Source organism: Panicum virgatum, chromosome 2N (assembly GCF_016808335.1).
Source record: "Panicum virgatum strain AP13 chromosome 2N, P.virgatum_v5, whole genome shotgun sequence".
In the NCBI taxonomy this organism is placed as follows: Eukaryota; Viridiplantae; Streptophyta; class Magnoliopsida; order Poales; family Poaceae; genus Panicum; species Panicum virgatum.
This window is the reverse complement of record NC_053146.1, coordinates 38,728,921-38,748,047: the sequence shown is the minus strand read 5'-3', so window position 1 is coordinate 38,748,047 and position 19,127 is coordinate 38,728,921. Positions and strand designations below refer to the sequence as shown.

Below are 19,127 nucleotides of genomic sequence, written 5' to 3'. Positions count from 1 at the left end.
AGCCTGCGGCTGTTCGGAAGGGAGTTGGTGAGAACCTACACGCGCGGGCCGACCTGCACCATTCCCATCAGGACTGCAAGCCAACACTGCTGCATTTTTTGATGCAATCAGTCTTAGCATTCGTTGACAACCTCCAACTGCACAGTATCGACCATTCTTTACCGGCTGGTGCCTAACTTCGCACCCGTTCCTAGAATAAAAAAAATGTATGGTGCCTCTCCATTCACTGGCTGCTACATCTCGTCTTTAGACACTGCTTGGAGCTGCACGTGGGGGGTGGCGAGGACAGAATAGAATTCTATTTACTTTCTTACTTGCTATCAAGGGTCCCACCAGAAGTACTATATGTTAGCACCTTTGGTATCAGTCCTATGTTAGCACTACCCAGGATGCTATACATTGTGGATGCTCTTAGCATTCCTTAACGCATTCCACTATGGCAACCTCTAACCGGAGAGGATCAACCATTCTTTAATGGTGCTACTGCCATAGAAGCCTGGCGCAATCGCAGCTGCAGAAGGAAATTATTGCATTGGTTGATCTAAACCAAACTGGTGGAGTCTTGAAAGGGAGGATACGACGGATAGAAGAAAGCGCCATAATTTACAGGATGTTGATACTTTCACGCTTTGCTCCTAAGAAATTGAGTCCATCTCACATTTGTTGCTCAATTGTTCTTTTGCAAGGCAGATATGGTACCTTGTACTGCAAAGACTTCGGTGGCATGCGCTCACCACGGACGGTCGCTGCTTTGATCTTGCTGCTTGGTGGACTTCTTCTCGCAAGAAACTAGCCATGGTTGATCGCAAGGATTTTGATACTTTGGTCATTCTCACCTCGTGGATGATCTGGAATGAGCGCAATCGGAGGACGTTTGATTCTCGGGTTAAAACCATTCTCAAGCTCTGGTCTTTGCATCCAGGATGAAGCTGTTGCCTGGGATCTTGCTGGTTTTAAGCAGGTTCATGCCTTTGTTGCTGCTTCTGGTAGAGGGTCTGGTAACCAACTGTTGGCCTTGTAATATAAATCCTAAGACTTTTTCTTAGTGAGTCTACACTGCTAGAACATCTCTCATTAGTACCGGTCGGGAACCCCCGGTTTGTACCGGTTTCCCGACCGGTACCGCTCCTCCGGTACTAAGTGCACGCGCACTTAGTACCGGTCAGTTGGCCCGATACTAAACGACCCATTTAGTACCGGTTGGTAACACCAACCGGTACTAAACTGCTGGCCACGCCAGCAGCTAGGGCGAGCAGTTTAGTACCGGTTGGTAATACCAACCGGTACTAAATGATTTTTTTTCTTTTTGATGCTTTATATTTGTTCTCTTTTCCATTCAATTTCAATTAATTAGTATTAGTAGTCGTACTCGCAGCGGTTTGTGTATTCGTACTCGTACTCGTATTTAGAATTCGTATTTGTATATGGAGCAAAGCAAATAAAAAAATTATATACATATACATACATGGATAAAAGAAATAATAGAAATTATATACATACATGGATAAAAGACAATAATATTTACAAGTATGAATTCTCATAAGTTTTTTCCGACAAATTCTTCAATAATTCTAATCATCTGCATCGTCATCGGCACCGGCATCCTTATTGAGGCGTTTGTTGAGTTTATCAGCTCGAGCCACACTTATCATTGGATCGGAATAAAATTCACCATTTGGATTTATCACCTCATCCAACAGGAATCCACAGAGTGCTTTTTGAATTGCCCTGATTCTTTCTGGTTCGATGAGGTTCTCTTTCAGTCTCCAAATCTGTCAACAACAAATAAACACCAATAGTTTAATTTAGTACCTGTATGGAATTAGATACAAGAAATTATTACTAATGGTATACGTACTTCAAAGTTTTCTTGTGTCACCCTCTTGGTTTCTTTGCAAAAAAGTGCATGTGCTCACATACGTAGTATCCGCAGAGGATGGTTCCTTGTTGCTGTCTCAAACACTATATACATATATACATAGCTGCCTTCGGACACGGCCTTTAGTGCCACATCGAGCCTGTCGGCCGCTTCCCTTATGGCATCGCTAGTGACGAATGACCCATCTTCCATATTCAATGAGCCTCCATGAGCGTAGAAGTAATGTTTTGCTCGCAACGGCCAGTTGAAAGTCGCCGGTACGATGCCTCTGGCAACGAGATCATCTTCTATCTTCTGCCATTTCGGAATCGCCGACGCATATCCTCCTTGCCCAAGATGATGGAAGTGCTTCTTTTTGCTCGCATTCTCCTTGGCTTGGGCTGTCTTCTTCTCGCTATCCTCGGACGACTTGTACTGCACGAATGCCTCCCAATAAGGACGTTGATTCTTGAAGTTTTTCTCAAAGTCCGGCGTGAGTCCCTTTTTAACATAATCTTTGTTCAATTTTTTCTTGAACGTCTGAAAAGCAATAGCCATCTTCTTCATGACCCAATCCTTAAACAGTTGTTCTTTGTCCTCCGGAAAGGTGAAGTGCCGTTTGACATCTGCCCATAACATTTCTTTCTCTGTCTCAGGAACGACGTCAGCATCGATATCTGTGGCTTTACTTTTCTTCCATAGCTTGAAGCTAATGGGAATGTGGTCCCTGACATAACATCCACATTGATTCACCACCGTCGTCTTCACACCCTTCGGAGACTTTGGTTCACCGTCAGGATGCAATGAAGTGATAATAGTGTGCCCCTCCATGATTTTCTTCGACCCTCGTTTCCATTTTGGTTTCCTAGTCAATCCAGATGCCTAAAAAATATGTATTTAGTACGCATTGTACTTACATACAGAATTAATGTGTATGTTTATATCTATAATGACGAATTTTATATACCTCTGCGCTATCATCTTGCACAGTCGTTTGTTCTGTCTGGTTATCATTGTCATCGCCAGTATCGTTAAGGTATTGGCTGCCATCGTCCTCGGCAGCATCCTCTTCGTTGTGGTGCGTGCCCGTACCAATTATGTCCGCAAGAAAGGCCTCGTCGTCATCACGGCGAAAGGGTTCCATTTCGTTTCCTATGTGAATCAACATATGTTTCCTATGTGAGTTAACAATGTATAAAAAATTACAAGTGTACCTTCAATAAAGCCGTGCAACACTGACATGGACAAAATTTCTAAAATTTACATCATATACATCTTATATACAATGTGCCCTAACATTTCCAAGATTTTCTACTATTTTTCTACTATTTTTGTACTATTTTCACCAATTTCAAATATTTTCTACTATTTTCTACTGATTTCACCTGTTTATAGTATAACAAACTAAAATTAGACATAATTCTTAACATTAGGCCACTATTTACTTTATTTGTACAAATATCTACAATTTAGACATAATTTCTACAAATTTTCTACAATTTTCTACAAATTTTCCTACTATTTTCATCAATTTCTAGAAGTGTTCACAAATATCATCAAAGGCTCCCGCTTCATATAGATGAGCCCAGTCTGCAATATTATGATCATCATCTTCTTCACCATCTTGCATCACAACTCCAGGTTCACCGTGCTTGGTCCAAAGAGTATAGTTATCCATGAAACCCTTTTCATAAATGTGGGCGTGTAGGGTGCTCCTCTTAGAGTATTCCTTTTTATTTTGGCAAACGCAACACGGACAACACATAAAACCTTTCGATGACTTGTGGGCCTCCGCCGCATCGAGAAAAGACTTTAGACCATTAATCCACGCCATGGTGCACCGGTCGCCGTACATCCATTGTCGGTCCATCGATCTATATTTTTGAATTAAGTAACAACATTATTTTACTTGTTTTCATATCATTTAAATTAGCACATAACATAATGAAATACAAAATTAATAGAAGTCCAAATTAACAGATACATTACACTACATGCTTAAATTATAGAACATGATAAATAGAAGTCCAAATTAATATATACATTACACTACATGATAGCTACCTAATACAAACTACTCATCATGAGATCTTTGGACCAATGCCTCGTGAACTGCCTCGCGAAGTCTTGACACGGAACAGTCATATTCCGCTAGCCCCGACTCTTCACGTCTTGCATTATATAGAGCCATCAACTAACGATCATCATCAGTACCATGCAACTCGACATTAAATTCACGACAAATTTTACGACTTTCTTTGCCAAGGGAGAATATATAAAAAGCTTTCTTAATCAAATGACGAATACGACCGCTAACAAGACCAACAAGCTCTGCAGGGTGGAACTCAAGCTTTCTTAAAATGAAAACTTAAATTATAAACTATAATTATTTTGACACTCTTCAGTTCAATGCGAACACATCGTTCCACGCCATAAGGGATGCGCAATCAATGTTCGCGGCTTTGTTTCAGGCTCACTTTCTCTAAAACCATCGAGAAGAAAAAATATTTGTTTCGAAACATGTCTATGTCGTCAACCTTGACCCTGCAGTGATAACACTGACATTCGGGGCTACTATTGACATCCACGACACAGTGCGGTACAATAGGACCAGATGAAGGAGTACGGCCTTGGTCCGGATAATTTCATTCTTAACTGGCTCAAAAGGTGTGGATTTCATAATTGAGACCAAGACCGTACTCCTTCATCGCGTCCTCATATATACCGCACCGTATCGTGCATATCGATGCTAGCCCCGAATAGCAGTGTTTTCACTGCAGGATCAAGGTTAACGGCATATTCATGATCCGAAACATATATTTTTTAAACTTCTCGATGGTTTCCATATAAGCCCGAATAAATACATCATTAGAGTGCCAAAATAATGCAACTAAATACATAACAAATACCAAACTAATTAACCATGCTACTTGAATAATACAAAATCACATTAATTCTCAATCAAAAAAACCTAAATAAATTAATTGAGAGAAATCTCTAATTAATTGAAACAAATCTCTATAACTCCTAATTATTTTGACACCCTTCAGTTTCAGGAGAACACTCTTTTCAATATCCAGAAACCATCTAGAAGAAAAAAAACTTTATTTCGGAAAATATATATGTCGGTAACCTCGACCCTGCGGTGATGACAATACCTTTCGGGGGGACACGGTGCGGTACAAGGATGTCACCAATCGGTCAGTCGCAGCACCAACATTTCCGGTTAATAGAAACACAGCACTAGGCACAGGCAGCGTGCTCGTTGATATGCTCTCAATGCAACAACGGCCACGCTGACTGCGTCAAATGCTGTCTTCGTATCAATCGGAAGTGCTGGTGATGCGACCAACCGATTCGCGACGTCCATATAGCGCATAGTGTTTTCCCGAAAGATAGTGTCATCAATATTGGATGGAGATTAACGACGTATACTTGTTTCGAAATAAAGATTTTTTAAGCTTATACATAGTTTCAATGTGAGCCTGAATAAATACATCACTAGAGTGTCAAAATAATTAATTCATAATAAAAAAATCTATTATAATTCTTTCATTAGTTCATTATAAAAAAATTAACTATCCACATTATGGTTATATCTACTACAATCACATGTTTTGTCTACACTCATTCTAAAAATTTCTACTATCCACATGCTCATCTGAATCTAAAAATAAAAAATGTGCTACGGTCATTTGTAATATATAGAAAATGATTGAAAAATATGTCTATAAATTTTTCATATTCAACCTAGCCAATAAACCTACTCCCACATTCAAGTCATCGGTTCTATATATCTCAAATCATTGCATAAATCAAAGAAATCATACTCATCCTCACTATTTCTAAAAGTCACAAATTTCTCTAACTATAGAGCATAAAACGAAGAATAAAGACTATCAATGAAGAGAGGATGAAGTTGCAAACCGTTGGCGCACTTGAATGAGTCCAAATCACACAAAAAATGGATCAAATAATGGCGGCGCAACTCTAATATGAGAGAAGAAACCGAGCTCGAGCTAGCTCTCTGGTGAAATAGGCGTTGGCTCGGCTCGGGGAGGAAGAAGCCCCAATTTATAGTGGGAGCATTAGTACCGGCTGGTGGCTACAGCCGGTACTAAAGCTCCCCATTTAGTACCGGCTGGAGCCACCAGCCGGTACTAAGTTTCCTGGCGCCAATTTAGTACCGGCTACTAAATTGTCACGGCGGTTGTCGGTGGCGCACTTTAGTGCCGACTGGAGCCACCAGCCGGTACTAAACGGCTCCCATGGGCACTGTTTCTTTGACCCGGTACTAAATTTGCACGTTAGTACCGGCCGAAACCGTGACCGGTACTAACGGCCGCGGACGAATATGTGTTTTTCTAGCAGTGCTAGGACTCCTGTGCCTAAACTCATGTATCAGTGACTATTTCCTCTTCTCTCTTAATGAAAAACATGTCCAGGCACGGTCCTGAAAATAAGGGAGAACGTACAATATCAGAAAATTTCGTGTAGGTGGCAGAACTAGTTCCCGTATGCCGCATATTAAATGGAAGGTGCCAACAATTATCATATAGTAGTGTTGTCTTCAACCGTCTATTATGGTACTAACTATGGCTATTTTGAGTCTTGAACCGTCTATGTTATCAGATATTGGTTAATATCTCTTTAAGTGAAACATTAGTGTCGAACAATAATGCTCAGCTGGTGAGCAAAACGAGCCGAGCCTAGCTGAGCTTGCTTGTTATCAAACAAAGCCAAAACGCGTGCCAAGCCTTAACGAACCGAGCTAGCACATTAGGCACACCACCCATTGCCCACCATTAAATCAGGCTCAACCTCCATTCTGACTTGGATATATATACACGTACGTAGTAGAGCCAATATATAGTATGTTCTTCGGCACCTGCCAGGCCAACCTCCCTCTCATTTTGGTGTCAAAGTAAAAAAAAAATAGTAATGAAAATAGCTTGCATGCAGCGCACTTGGAACGCTCCAGTTCTAACATCCGCTACCTTTCACGTATTCTCTCACACCTCAGCGCTCAAATGGATGATGCCGTGCATTTTTACTTTGCTACCTTCGGAATGAGGGGCGTCAGATAAACGTGTCCTAAGAGTGTTGGTTCTCCGAGTGAGGCAGTGAGCTAGATTCAGAGTGATGAAAATGAGTTCCGAGGTACAACCAAGCTCAAATTCACACATGTTAGATGTGGATTTAGCAAAGGAAAAGTCTTGCAAACTGTAACTCCCATCATTAGCGGGCAGTTATATTTAGGGCAACTATACCTAGGGTGATCTCGATCTGATCCAGCTACATACCTGATAAGTGATACCTCATGCTTTCTCCAACTACTGTACTTCCGCCATTCCTTCAATTGAAAATGTGTATATTAGTGATATTTGTACGGTATTCAATAAATAAACTCTTCAATAATACCCTTTGACCAGTAATGAGTATATACAAAGTATAATATATTAATTGAAATGAGGGGTATATAATAAAAATTACTTTGCATAACAAACCAAAGGCTGCTAATCTTGTATTGTCAAACAAAAAAAATAAATTTAGCATTGACGGATAAGGAGCAAGCACATCTTTGTAGATGGAAATTATGCAGTTCACCCATAAGAAAATTTATATTAGAGCAACTCCAGCAATAGCTCCTAAATCAGACCCTCTAAATGCTAAATGTGGGTAGCATCTATTTTTAGGCTTCTAAATTTGCTTCAACTCCTGCAATAATCCTGAATTCTAACTTATAATAGAGGGCTCACTATAGACCCCCTATGAATGGAGGGTGGAGGATGGGATTTGAAGGCTTCCCAAAATAGAGTCTAGTAGAGGTTCTGTTGGAGTACTTCTTTTTAGTTATTAATCCTCTAAATTTGAGGTAGAGAATTGTCTAGAGAGACTACTGCTGGTGTTGCACTTAGTGTCTATAAATTGAATATACCTAGTTATAATACTGCTAGGTTGGTGCCAAAAATCAATCATAAATAACAAAAATAGTATGATGTATCCTGTTACATGCTATAACTACTACCAACCCGTGAACCCGAGGTCATTTCCATCCACCACTCTTGCGAACCGTGTGCTCCTTTACCCTCCATTTTTTATTAGTTTCCTCACCACACTAGTGATTGTGCTTAATCTTACCGTACCGTCAGATGTCCCATCCATAATTCGAGGTGCCGGAGTCTAATACAATTGGCACATATCTCATGAAGCTGGTGGCTGCTTGGAGAATCACGACAGCTAATGTTTCTATGTTTGTACAGACTCCGGTATAGTCTTTGAAGTCTGAACTGTGGCAGCTCGTTGGAACTTGGGAAAGGGTGCATCCAATCCTTACCCGTTTTGTTTCTAAACTAGGAGCGACACACCAAATGGAGTATGAATTCTCTCGGTCGCATCAAATCCATCAATATATAACTGGCATAGTATGAGGGAACTCGAGACTTGTTTCATGTGCATTGATACAATAGTGGTATTTTTAGCTGAAATCATGTAAGCCATAGGGACTGATACGCTGGTGTTTTGTGCAGAACATGCATGCCAATGCTTGTACAATGTGCACACCTCTGAGGCTCTAACCAATGATGGATCAAACCATGCAAATGTTAATATGCAATTCAAAGGATTGACCCATTCCTTACACGCGTTTCAAAGGCTGGGCTGGACAAACGGATTTGCTGTTAAAAAACATCGACCGATGATGAAAAAAAAAGATTTACTTGAGTGATGGTGAGGAATTTCGAATATCGCAATGCAATAATAGTCGGATTCTTTTAGTTTTGGAGGTGATAGACACTGCTTGGACGCGGGCAGATGTGCTTGAACGATGTTGCATTGGCCCACTATTGCTAACTTTGTTTCGTTGGTGGGTTGATCCCGCTTGGATACCAAACACCTAGCCCGAGCCACACGCCAAGCATACTTCTTCTTTCCCACGCTACCCATGCTGTTCTGCACACAATTTAATCGTAGACACCTCTCTAGCTCTCATCATAATTAGAGGTGGTAAAGAGCATTAAAATTTAGCTTAGTTAATGTAAGGCGACCCATACTATTGCTCACAATTTAACTTTAGACACATCTCTTGCTCTCTCATAATTAGGGGTGGCAAAGGGTCTTAAAATTTAGCCTAGGTAATGTAAGGGTCAAACTCAAAAGAGTCGGGCTCATAATTTATACAATTTTAAGCTAAAAATATAAAGATCAAATTAGATTGTGAAAAGAGCCTTAGAACCATGATCTATTACCACCTCAAATTATAATTGAAGCAACTTCAAATAACTCGGGACAAAATCTCTGCGATTTAAGACAGACCGCTCTGCCTATATATACATACATATGTTCACTTCTCTGCAATAAGCCCCTTCAGCTCACTTCACAACTATATATTTAAATTTGCAACCCTTTTTGTTACCTATCCTGTCACGACTCACAACTACGCAGTTCGATCGATGAGAATGTCGTGCGTGCATGTGCACTTTGCTACCTTAATTCGATCGGAACGAGCGCGGCATCAGGAAAATGAACTATACGATTGATGGTTTCAGCTTTTTATGGCTGTTGCAAACAACGGTGGTCAATTCTCCATGAACTGACATCAAAAATCGTGTGGACGGAAATGTACTAAACCCTGTTCAACAAATGCTTAATTAGATACGGAGTATTTGTGGGGAACGAGGACAACCGGGCGATTGTCTGAAGTACGTCGTCATTCAGATGAGTAGCTATGGATCTCCGACTCGGCATGTATGTAGTAAACTGAAGGAGAAAAGGAGAAGCTTATGATTGATGCGCAACACCGAACATTGGAACTTACTCATCAAGTATATGATTTAAGGTTTCTTTTATCATAATAATTGGTCGAAACATTGCATCGCATTGTTAACCTTAAATTTTTTTTTTCATTCCAGCAGTACGGTGGTGGTGCCCAGTTTGGGGTGCGCACGGCCTAGCCCAGTACGCTACAACGAGTACGTGCGCTGGTGGTGATTTTGGCTCATTAGTTGGCATCAGCCCACAGCGAGAGCTAGTGAAACTACCAGCTCATTCTGCAAGGCGATGCTCACGTTGCTGTTCATAATTGAATTCTGCACCGACCCACTGCAGCCATAAAGGCCTTTGTACTAATAAATAATACTACATAAATAATTTTGCACTTCCTAAGAAAATAAATAAAACATATAATTTTGCACCATGCATGCAACCAACGCTGGCTTGTTTTATAAAGTAGTATGGCCGCTGATATGTCACGCACCAATATTGTGTTTCCTCCTAGCGCAATCTTCAACTCACTAGTACTACCTCAGTTCTTTTACCTTTCGATAACCGCCATGCACGAACTCAACTCATCTATGTATCAACAACATGCCACTAGCTTCGGAATGAGTGATATTAGGGGAAAGCATTATTCCACACGCTCAGATAGGATGAGGGCTACCAATCTCCATCGATACAAAGACAGAGAGTCAGGCACGCCAAGAAAGGATCAGTTTGGCACTAGCTACCAACCTTACACACTTGGGTGTAAACATGTGGGAAATGGTAGATTCTCTGATTCCTATAGCAATGACAATGAAGCTTGCAGTCCCGTTAGGGCATCTTTGCTAGATGGATGTTCTCTGTTTTCGGAAAAAAGATTTGGCTATTATCTGCAACTATGCATATATCATCTCATTTAGGTGTTGTTTGGTTGCCAAGCGCAAATGCTAATGGTATTGAAATCGGAATACGCTACGAACGTAAGTGTTGTATCAGAATACATGCTTTGATTATATTGTTTGGTTCTAAACCGATCTGACGTCCTCCACGGTGTTATTTGCGCGCTGCGTTAGGAGCGCTATCAGCTCTTTGCTGATCCGTATTTTGTTATGCGGGATTTGATTACAGATCAGAGCAGCCAAAACAAATAATAGGCAACACAATCAGATACCCGTTGTAACTGGTTAGTGTTACATTTAGGGCGCATTTAGTGCCCAAATTGAAAAACTCTAATTAGGAGTATTAAACATAGACTAATTATAAAACTAATTATACGGATGAACGTGAAATCACGAGATGAATCTATTAAGCCTAATTAATTCGGCATTAGAGGTCGTTTACTGTAGCATGGCATTGTCTAATCATTGCATAATTAGGTTTATTAGATTCGTCTCGCGATTTTGCCCGGGGTTATGGAATGAATTTTGTCAGTTATTCATATTTAATACTTCTAATTAGTGATCAAATGTTCGAAGTTACTGTAGCGAGCGAAAATTTTTGGGAACTAGGGCCTTACGATAACCAAACACCATCGTATAACCTCTTGTCACTTTAAGACAGCGTCGAATACCAACATGATATTGCATGGTTGCAATGTTTAGTAGAGTTTGTTGGGATGTGCCGGCGTGTTCATCATCTCTGGCTATAAGGGAGTGGCAATTGGCCACATCCATGCGCGCAAGCCCTATGCGCCATGTAATTTATATGTTTGCAAATGTAATTTATCTATTTGGCCACAGAAAATGAAGACTCTACACGTGATTCGACTATTTTTTATTAGGAAATGTAACCACGTTCTTTTTATCAGTAGAGAAGTGATGACATGCGCGTCGAGCATTAATTTTCACCAACCAAACAAAAAGTGAATAACGTTTTCAGTGAATTTCTTAACCCAGTTGCGGCTAGTGAGCTTATTTTTGCACACGAACTCGAAAGTGCTGGTTGCCTCGAGAAGAAAAGGAACCAGCCAAATGGCATATGTTGTTCGTCTGAGGCTTTTTAAATCTAGTTAGTGGATTTAGGGTCTGTTTGGTAGGGCTCCGGCTCTGGCTTCTCCGGTGGAGCGGCTTTTCTGGTGGAGCTGGAGCCGTTTTAAAAAACGTTTGGCTAAACAGCTTCACCATTGTATTGAGGTTGTAAAATGTCTAAATTGACTTTATTCTTTTTTTTCTTTTTCTTTTTTTCTCCTCTCCTTTTCTTTTTCTTCTTTTTTTCCCTCCTCTCCTCTTATCCATTCGCCGCATCCCGTCCCCATCTCCTCGCGGCGCTCGTCGCCAGCCCCGCCGCCTCCTTCTCCTCCTCCTCCTCCTCCTCCCGGCGGCGGCAGTGGCGGCCCGCGCCTCCTCCTTCGGTCCTCCTCCCGGCGGCTGGGGCACGCCGCCTTCGTCCTTGCTGGGCCGCGCGCACCCGCCACCTGGAGCCCCGGCCCGACCACGAGCAGGTCGACGCCTCCCGCGCGCTCCTCGCCGCCGCCAGGGACAAGACGGACGCGGCGGCCACGGAGGAGGAGGAGGAGAGGCTGGCCGCGTGCCGGGAGGTGGTGCGGCTGGAGGAGGAGCACGAGGCATACGGCGCCCTGCTGCGGAACGCGGAGGAGAAGCTGGAGCACGTGTACCGGATGGCGATGCACGGGAGGGACATCCCGGAGGCGGGCGGCGGCGACGGTAACAGGGAGGAGGCGGCCGGGGCGGTGGACGAGGAGGTGGTGCGGGTGCTCAAGGAGGCCGAGGACGGGAGAACGCTGGAGCGGGAAGGGGCAGAGATGGGAAGGGGGAGGAGGAGCCGCGCGGAGCCACGTTCCCGTGGCTTCGCCTCCCGTGTGTAAGCCGAAAACGGCTCCAGGTGCTGCTCTTTGAATGAAGCTGCTCCGTTTCCACCCCTTTAGCAGGGCTCCGTCCGAAGCCGGCATTGGAGCCGCTCTCGGAGCCCTACCAAACGGGGCCTTACTCTCTCCATCTTGAAAAGTAGGATGTTGTAGCTTTTTGTCAATCTCTATCTCTACTATTATAACTATTAAAAAAAGGCTAAAGGTGATTTTTTTTGTTCGTCATCCGAATATTCGTTGGAGATTCGTCCGTCCGTCCGTCCGCTGCTCCGCGCGTGGTTCCGCCTCTCGGTCTCCCCCGCCCGCCCGACGGTTCCATCTCTTCCCGTCTCCCTCTCCCTCGCACTCGGCCCGACCTCCTCCCCACCCCCGCGTGCTGCCGTCGCCCCCAACCCCGCCCTCGCCGCCGTCGCCGTCTCCCCCACCTTGCTGCCGCCCTTGCGCTCTGCCCGCGCTCGACTCCACCGGCCGACGAAGGCCCCTCCACCGCGCAGATCCAACCCCCCGCCGGTACCTCCGCACGCTCGGTCGGCTGGGGCGGCGCCTCACTCCCCTTCGCCCAGCGCCCTCACCGGTTCGCGCGACGCCGGCGCCGCGTCGCCGCTCGGCCCCGCCCGCCCCGACCCAGCCCGCTCCGTCCCGGCCGCCTTGTCGTTCGCGCTGCGCCGTCCCGGCTGCCGCTCCGTCGAGAGGTCCGCGCCGCCGCCGGAACATCCGCGTCGCCGCTCGGTCCCGCCCGCGCTGACCCGACGGTCGCGCCGTCGTCAGATCCGCTGCCGACCCGCCCCTGGCACTCGCGCCGGACGCGACGTCCACGTCGCCGCTCGGCCCCGCCCGCCGTGCCGTCCGCGCCCTCACCGGATCGCGTGCTCGATGGCGCGTGGCCGCCGCCGCCGCCTCTGCTCGGCTGACCGGGGCAGGGCGGAGGGAGGTCGCGCGCGCGGCGACGGGCCTCGGTGACGAGCTCGCATTCGTCGCCCGCTCCACCGGTGACCCGCGCCTCAGCTCTCCCCCCGACCCCTCCCTTGGATCCCATCTCACCTCCGTGGCTCCGTCCGTCACCAAGCTCCCTCCCTTCCTCTCCCATCTCCCATATCATCTCCGGGCCCAAGCTGCCTCCCGTTCGAAGTCAAGTGTGAGTACCTGCTCTGGCTTTTCTCATGGATCTGACACTGCTACTTGTAATCCTCTCGTTTTCTGTTTCTGCAGGTTCAGTGTGCCTCCACAACTTGGACGCAGAGCAGTTCAAGGAATTTCTATGGTGATGAATTTGCTCCTTGAGTACAAACTGTGACGATGAGCAGAGGTATGTGAAAAGTGAGATTTAGATGTTTTGTGCCCCGTGGATAATCAAATTAGTTCGGCTATTGATTGAACTCATCAATTAGCAAAATAATTGATTGGTCTATTGAAATATCGAAACACCAAGAGAATGTCATGTGACCAATTCTATTCTCCTTCCTGTATCAGGATGGTAGAAGTTATCCACCCCTTATCAAATAAGTATATCCACCCCTTATCAAATAAGTATAGTAAAAAAAAATTATTGGTGGAGCTTATCAGTTTCACATAGAAAATCTGCAACACGAGGACTTTTGAGCATCTAGCAGCCAGCATAAGCTCCTATTCGCTAGCAAGGTGGCATCAAATGAGTCTTTTCTCCATTGCCTGCATGAACAATCAAAAATAGCTCAGTTTCTTTGGGTTTGTTGGGTTTATCAAACTGGTCCCATGGAGCATAGAAATCCTCCCTTGCATCAGTTTCAGGAAAAGTTTACTTTTGATGCCAGCATTAGTAATTTATAACAACGTTCTCTCAAAACTGGTGCGGTGGAGCGCCAAAAGACAACCTAATGATTTTACTATAGCTATTTCTCCATGTTTTCAGCAATGTTTTACAGTCGTCTAGTCGAACCTAGTCGCCATGGCACCGATAAGGTGATTAGTTGAGATTAGTCGTCGATCAGGCCGATTAGTCGAGCCTAGTCGTCTGTATAGTCGTCCTATCATGCTAGGACCGATATGATATGTATACTATACATTACATAGTGTATATCAAGCATGAACACCGCAATAATGGTAAGTTGGTCACTCACTTGTGAGATTTGGGTGACAGCGGGTCTGAGGCACATGCATTTGTGCATATATACCTAAAACCTAATGGGCCTAATGCCAGCCCAGCAGCCTAACCACAGTTGACGCGGCCCATTACTGCAAATCTGATCGTTTTCCTACCTAGTCGAACGACTAATCGCGACTAATCGACTAATCGGACGACTAGAATTCTAGTCGCTCATACCTAGTCGTTGCTCCTTATTGGTGCCAAGGGAACGATAAGCCTGACTAATCGCGACTAATCGTGATTAGTCGGACGACTGTAAAACATTGGTTTTCAGGAATTTTATGCATTGGGACGTGCCCGGAGCCTTCATTCATTACCTAAAAGTAGGAAAATATGAAGTGGTTCCATATAATCCAACATGATCTACAAATGAGTAATTTATCATTTAACAGAAAATGATCTACATGGCCCTTTTGTTATTATTACTCATAAATTTAATGCACTTTTTGTTCAATCGATTTGTCTGGATGCAGTTACCACATAATTGCTGCCTCAGAGTGTTCTTGGAATCATTCTTGGAGGTGGTGCGGGGACTAGATTGTCCCCCCTGACAAACAAGCGTGCCAAGCCTGCAGTTCCATTGGGTGCCAACTACAGGCTCATTGATATCCCTGTCAGCAATTGTCTCAATAGCAACATCTCAAAGATCTATGTGCTGACACAGTCAAGAGCCTAGGGAAGCAACATTGGAGGTTACAAGAATGAAGGCTCAGGGCACGTCCCAAATCCCAATGTGGATTTGTTGAAGTGTTAGCCGCGCAGCAGAGTCCAGATAATCCAAAGTGGTTCCAGGTATCTGTACTAATGTTGTGTGTTCCCTGATTTTCTCTAATGTGGAATGTGCCATTTCAGTAGCATGCACGTCGGGGGTTTCTAATATGAGATTTCAGCCTTATTCTGAGACTAAACATAGAGTGAAACAAAGGGATGCTGCTCTGCTCATTTTGCATGAATTTCATCGGGTATATGAAATAAAGGGGTATATTTGATGTGATTATGCACTGCATGAAAATATATCATTTCTACTTTATATGCCTAACTTTGCTGGACAATTGTGTGACATAGTTAAGGCCAACATTCTATTTTTACCGTATCTATGGATCCTACTGTTCCCTATTACGATGCATCTATTAAATCCATGTATTATGATAACCTTACTTACGATGCTTGTAGCCAGTGGCGGAGGACAACCAAAAATTTAGGTGTTGCGGTGCATTTCTAGACTACATTCATATATTGTACGGAAATAAAAGTTCACAACAAGACCATCGTTTAGAAGTACCTTAAATGAAGAAAAACATGTAGATTACACATCAAATCAACAACGGGACCAAAATAAGCTGTTAAACAAAGAGAAAACATAAATTAGTAGTGAAACATTAGAGTTAAAATATTAAATGTAATACGAGATATACAATTAGAGTATAGAGTTATACTGATAAATTTATTAGTTGCGTTCAGTCCGGTTGCGTTTAGGATGCTTCGGCAATTTCATATTCCTATTTTTCTTCACTTGAAATGCCTTTTTGATAGATTAAATATCTCCCTCTCAATATACACAACCATTAAGTCATTAAGCCAACCATCAGACATCTTGTTCCGCAACTCAGTTTTAATTATCTTCATGGCTGAAAAAGCCCTTTCAACCGATGCGGTCGCTACTGGTAGTAGCAATGCCAACTCAATTAGGCGATAAACCAATGGGAACATCATATGTCTGTTGAGCTCAACCATTTTTAGTGCTAGGCTTGCAAAATCTTGACAAACTCTGAACTCCTCAATTCTCCTTACATGGATAAGAAAGGTCTGTAATTGATCTTTTATTTTTTTCGATCATCAAAAGAGAAGTCATCTAAATATATCTTCGTGAGGCGAGAAAGCTCCTTTTATCCCGTCCTTTAGGGAAATTATGACATGAAGGTTGAGTTGGACCTTTTTGTTTGAAAGCCCTCCTAACTTCATCTCTAATATTAGGACCAAATTGATCTATTGGAATGCGAAGGCCCGGATCAGAGATGACATGTTCTGGATTGAACTCAGTTATTATACCTTGATCACTTGCATCTTTATCTTGAGTTTGCTCTCTACTTGAGTTCACACCACCACCGGCTTGACCTTCAACATCTTCAACTGGCATTGGTACTGCATCAGCATCAGTGCTCTCTACTTGAGTTTGCAGCACCACCTCCTCCCTCTCCAATGCCTCAAGACCAACTCCACTTCCATGAGTACTTGGAGTGCTGCTAGACCCTTGGCTAAAGTAGCTCTTCAGATCTGCAAAACAAGATATTGCATTGAAGTAAATTAGCACCTTTACCTCAAGTTCTACATCTATTTGAATTTGAGACTTTGAATACTTCTATTAATCTATTTGGTATCTCTTCCATATCCTATTGCTTTTCTTTTTCCCTTTCTGTTGCTGCCGCTGCCGGAGTCCATTGAGGATTGAGGGAGGCGGCGAGCCACCGAGTGACCGAGGGCCGAGGCCGAGGCGCGGGGTCGACAGTCTTGGCCTCCTGGGGGTTGACGAGGGGCCGGCCGGCCGCGGGCGCACCGGCACAGCCTACGCGCGGGGTCGCCGACGCGGCAACGCCGAGGCCTGAGGCGACGAGGTCGACGAGGGGGCGCCGGCCGCCGGGGCGAGGTCGACGAGAGTTGAGAGGGCGCCGGGGTCCAGGGCGGAGTGGTGGAGGCGGACGACGGGCGCGGGCGTGCGGCTAGGGTTCGGAGGGGACAGGGGAGCTCTGGGCAGTCCTGGCTCGGGGAGTCGCTAGGACGCCAGCCGCTGGCTTCTTGGCCTCTTGGATACATGGGCTGGGCTGAAAAATGCGGGGGTATGAAAAAAAATTTTGGGCTTTAGGTATGGTGCGTGCCATACTGGGCCATAACAGGCCCTCCGCCCCTGCTTGTAGCAACGCACGGGCATGATCGTTCCTAATTTACGATGCATCATTTCAGTGAACTGATAGATGTCATTACTTTGTTACTATAGATCCTGTCATTCCTGAAGCATATATTGAATCAGCCAATGCAAAAAAAACACCTATATCTCAATCAACCAGTCGCAGGTATCACTGAACATGGGGCCATGCACTTGCAGGAAAATATGTGCTCCATTGCAAGTTGCAATACTACAATGGCAAGTCCAGCATCTTTTCCACTTACATGATCCTCTGATTGTTTGTTGATGGATCTTAATGTGAACAATAGGATGATAAGGTCCACACAGTTCTTTTCAAAAAAGGTCCACAATGTTTTCATATTCTGTTGTACATTTATTTGCATATTTAGTTGCCCTTGAACATTAATATGTTATTATTTTCCTTTTATGAGTCCAAATTTGACCAACATTCGTGACATGTATTTTGATGATAGTCCTGGTAATATGTTCGAGCACTACTATTTATCTTTGGTCAATGATCTGTTTATTGTGTGAAAATTATGTTTGATGACTTCTATTTATCTTGGATATTCACGTATTTTTTATGATTTTTTTATTACCCGTGGCAACGCACGGACATTCACCTAGTAAAATGAAAAGATGGGAAAAACACATATACCCCTCATTAGTTCTCTATTTGGTTAATTAACTGTAAGATTACCATCTAGCTATTGGTTGCCGCATCAAAATCTAGGAGATCTCTATTCATTTTGTTATTTCCTGACCCACTGGAGTTAATATGGGGACAGAGATTGGACCCAAAAGATCTTAGGGTGTTTTACATTTGGGTACAAATTTTAAACTCTCTAATACCTTCATTTCAGGACGGTGGGAGTACGGGAGAAGATTGTTGTTTAAGCGGCATCCAGATTTGCCATGGAAACTGAAGTGGTTGCCTCTTTTTTATCTCTTGCTTGGATGTTTAATTGCTCATTTGCACTAAGCACAGCCTAAAATAAGACGCTTCTACCAACTCCTACTACTGTACTCGCAGTATATATGGCTAATTCATTATCTGACCTACCATGACTCGTTGTCTACATTTATCAGAGTGCAGAGATAGATCAGAACCAAACATAGACATGCAAGCTCACTCAGCATTTTTAACCTGCTCTATAGATAGATACCGCAAGCCCTCACCTCACTCGTGTGTTCTTCCAAGTCCTAACTAGGAGTATATAGTCGCCTCGCCACTCCTCGCTGGCCAGGAGCCGAGAGGACTCAATCCAGGCCAAAGATGACATGCGCCATGATCCGTGTCATCGATCTCTTAATCCCTTTATTAATTTGGAATGAGTGGCATCATGAAAATGCACTCGCTGCACACGTTGATGCCTGTTATTTGTGTTGTGAAACGGTGCCTGTTGACGTACATGTACCCATTCACTATCGATCTCATCAAAGACTTAGCAGTTAGTTTTGTATTAGCAGTTAGGCTTGTCACCAAAGGGACATGTCCTTTGGCATTTCTCCCGAACAGTCGCGTCCGTACGACGCAACCGTTCACTTGTATATATTCCAAAGAGATCAATGAAAACATCGGTTGTTCCCGAATCTTGTTCATTCACGCTTTAACACGTTATCAGCACGACTCTACGAGAGGAGAACGCACTACTCTCAGTTC

General features: G+C 43.9%; 2 protein-coding genes across 2 annotated transcripts; one reads left to right on the top strand and one right to left on the bottom strand.

Moving 5' to 3' along the window:
- The first annotated feature begins 795 nt into the window (after nucleotides 1-795).
- On the top strand, nucleotides 796-15,592 carry LOC120662589 (protein enabled homolog). The gene is made up of 7 exons (XM_039941705.1): nucleotides 796-825; nucleotides 923-961; nucleotides 12,057-12,434; nucleotides 12,684-13,007; nucleotides 13,294-13,575; nucleotides 13,650-13,746; nucleotides 15,036-15,592. Exons 1-6 carry the CDS (start codon nucleotides 796-798, stop codon nucleotides 13,719-13,721), a joined length of 1,125 nt encoding a protein of 374 aa, XP_039797639.1. The 3' UTR covers nucleotides 13,722-13,746; nucleotides 15,036-15,592.
- A 177-nt stretch (nucleotides 15,593-15,769) lies between these two features.
- LOC120660387 lies at nucleotides 15,770-17,124 on the bottom strand. The gene is made up of 3 exons (XM_039938901.1): nucleotides 16,941-17,124; nucleotides 16,612-16,836; nucleotides 15,770-15,902 (listed from the first exon to the last, which is right to left on the bottom strand). Exons 1-3 carry the CDS (start codon nucleotides 16,999-17,001, stop codon nucleotides 15,835-15,837), a joined length of 354 nt encoding a protein of 117 aa, XP_039794835.1. The 5' UTR covers nucleotides 17,002-17,124; the 3' UTR covers nucleotides 15,770-15,834.
- Between the last annotated feature and the right edge of the window lie 2,003 nt (nucleotides 17,125-19,127).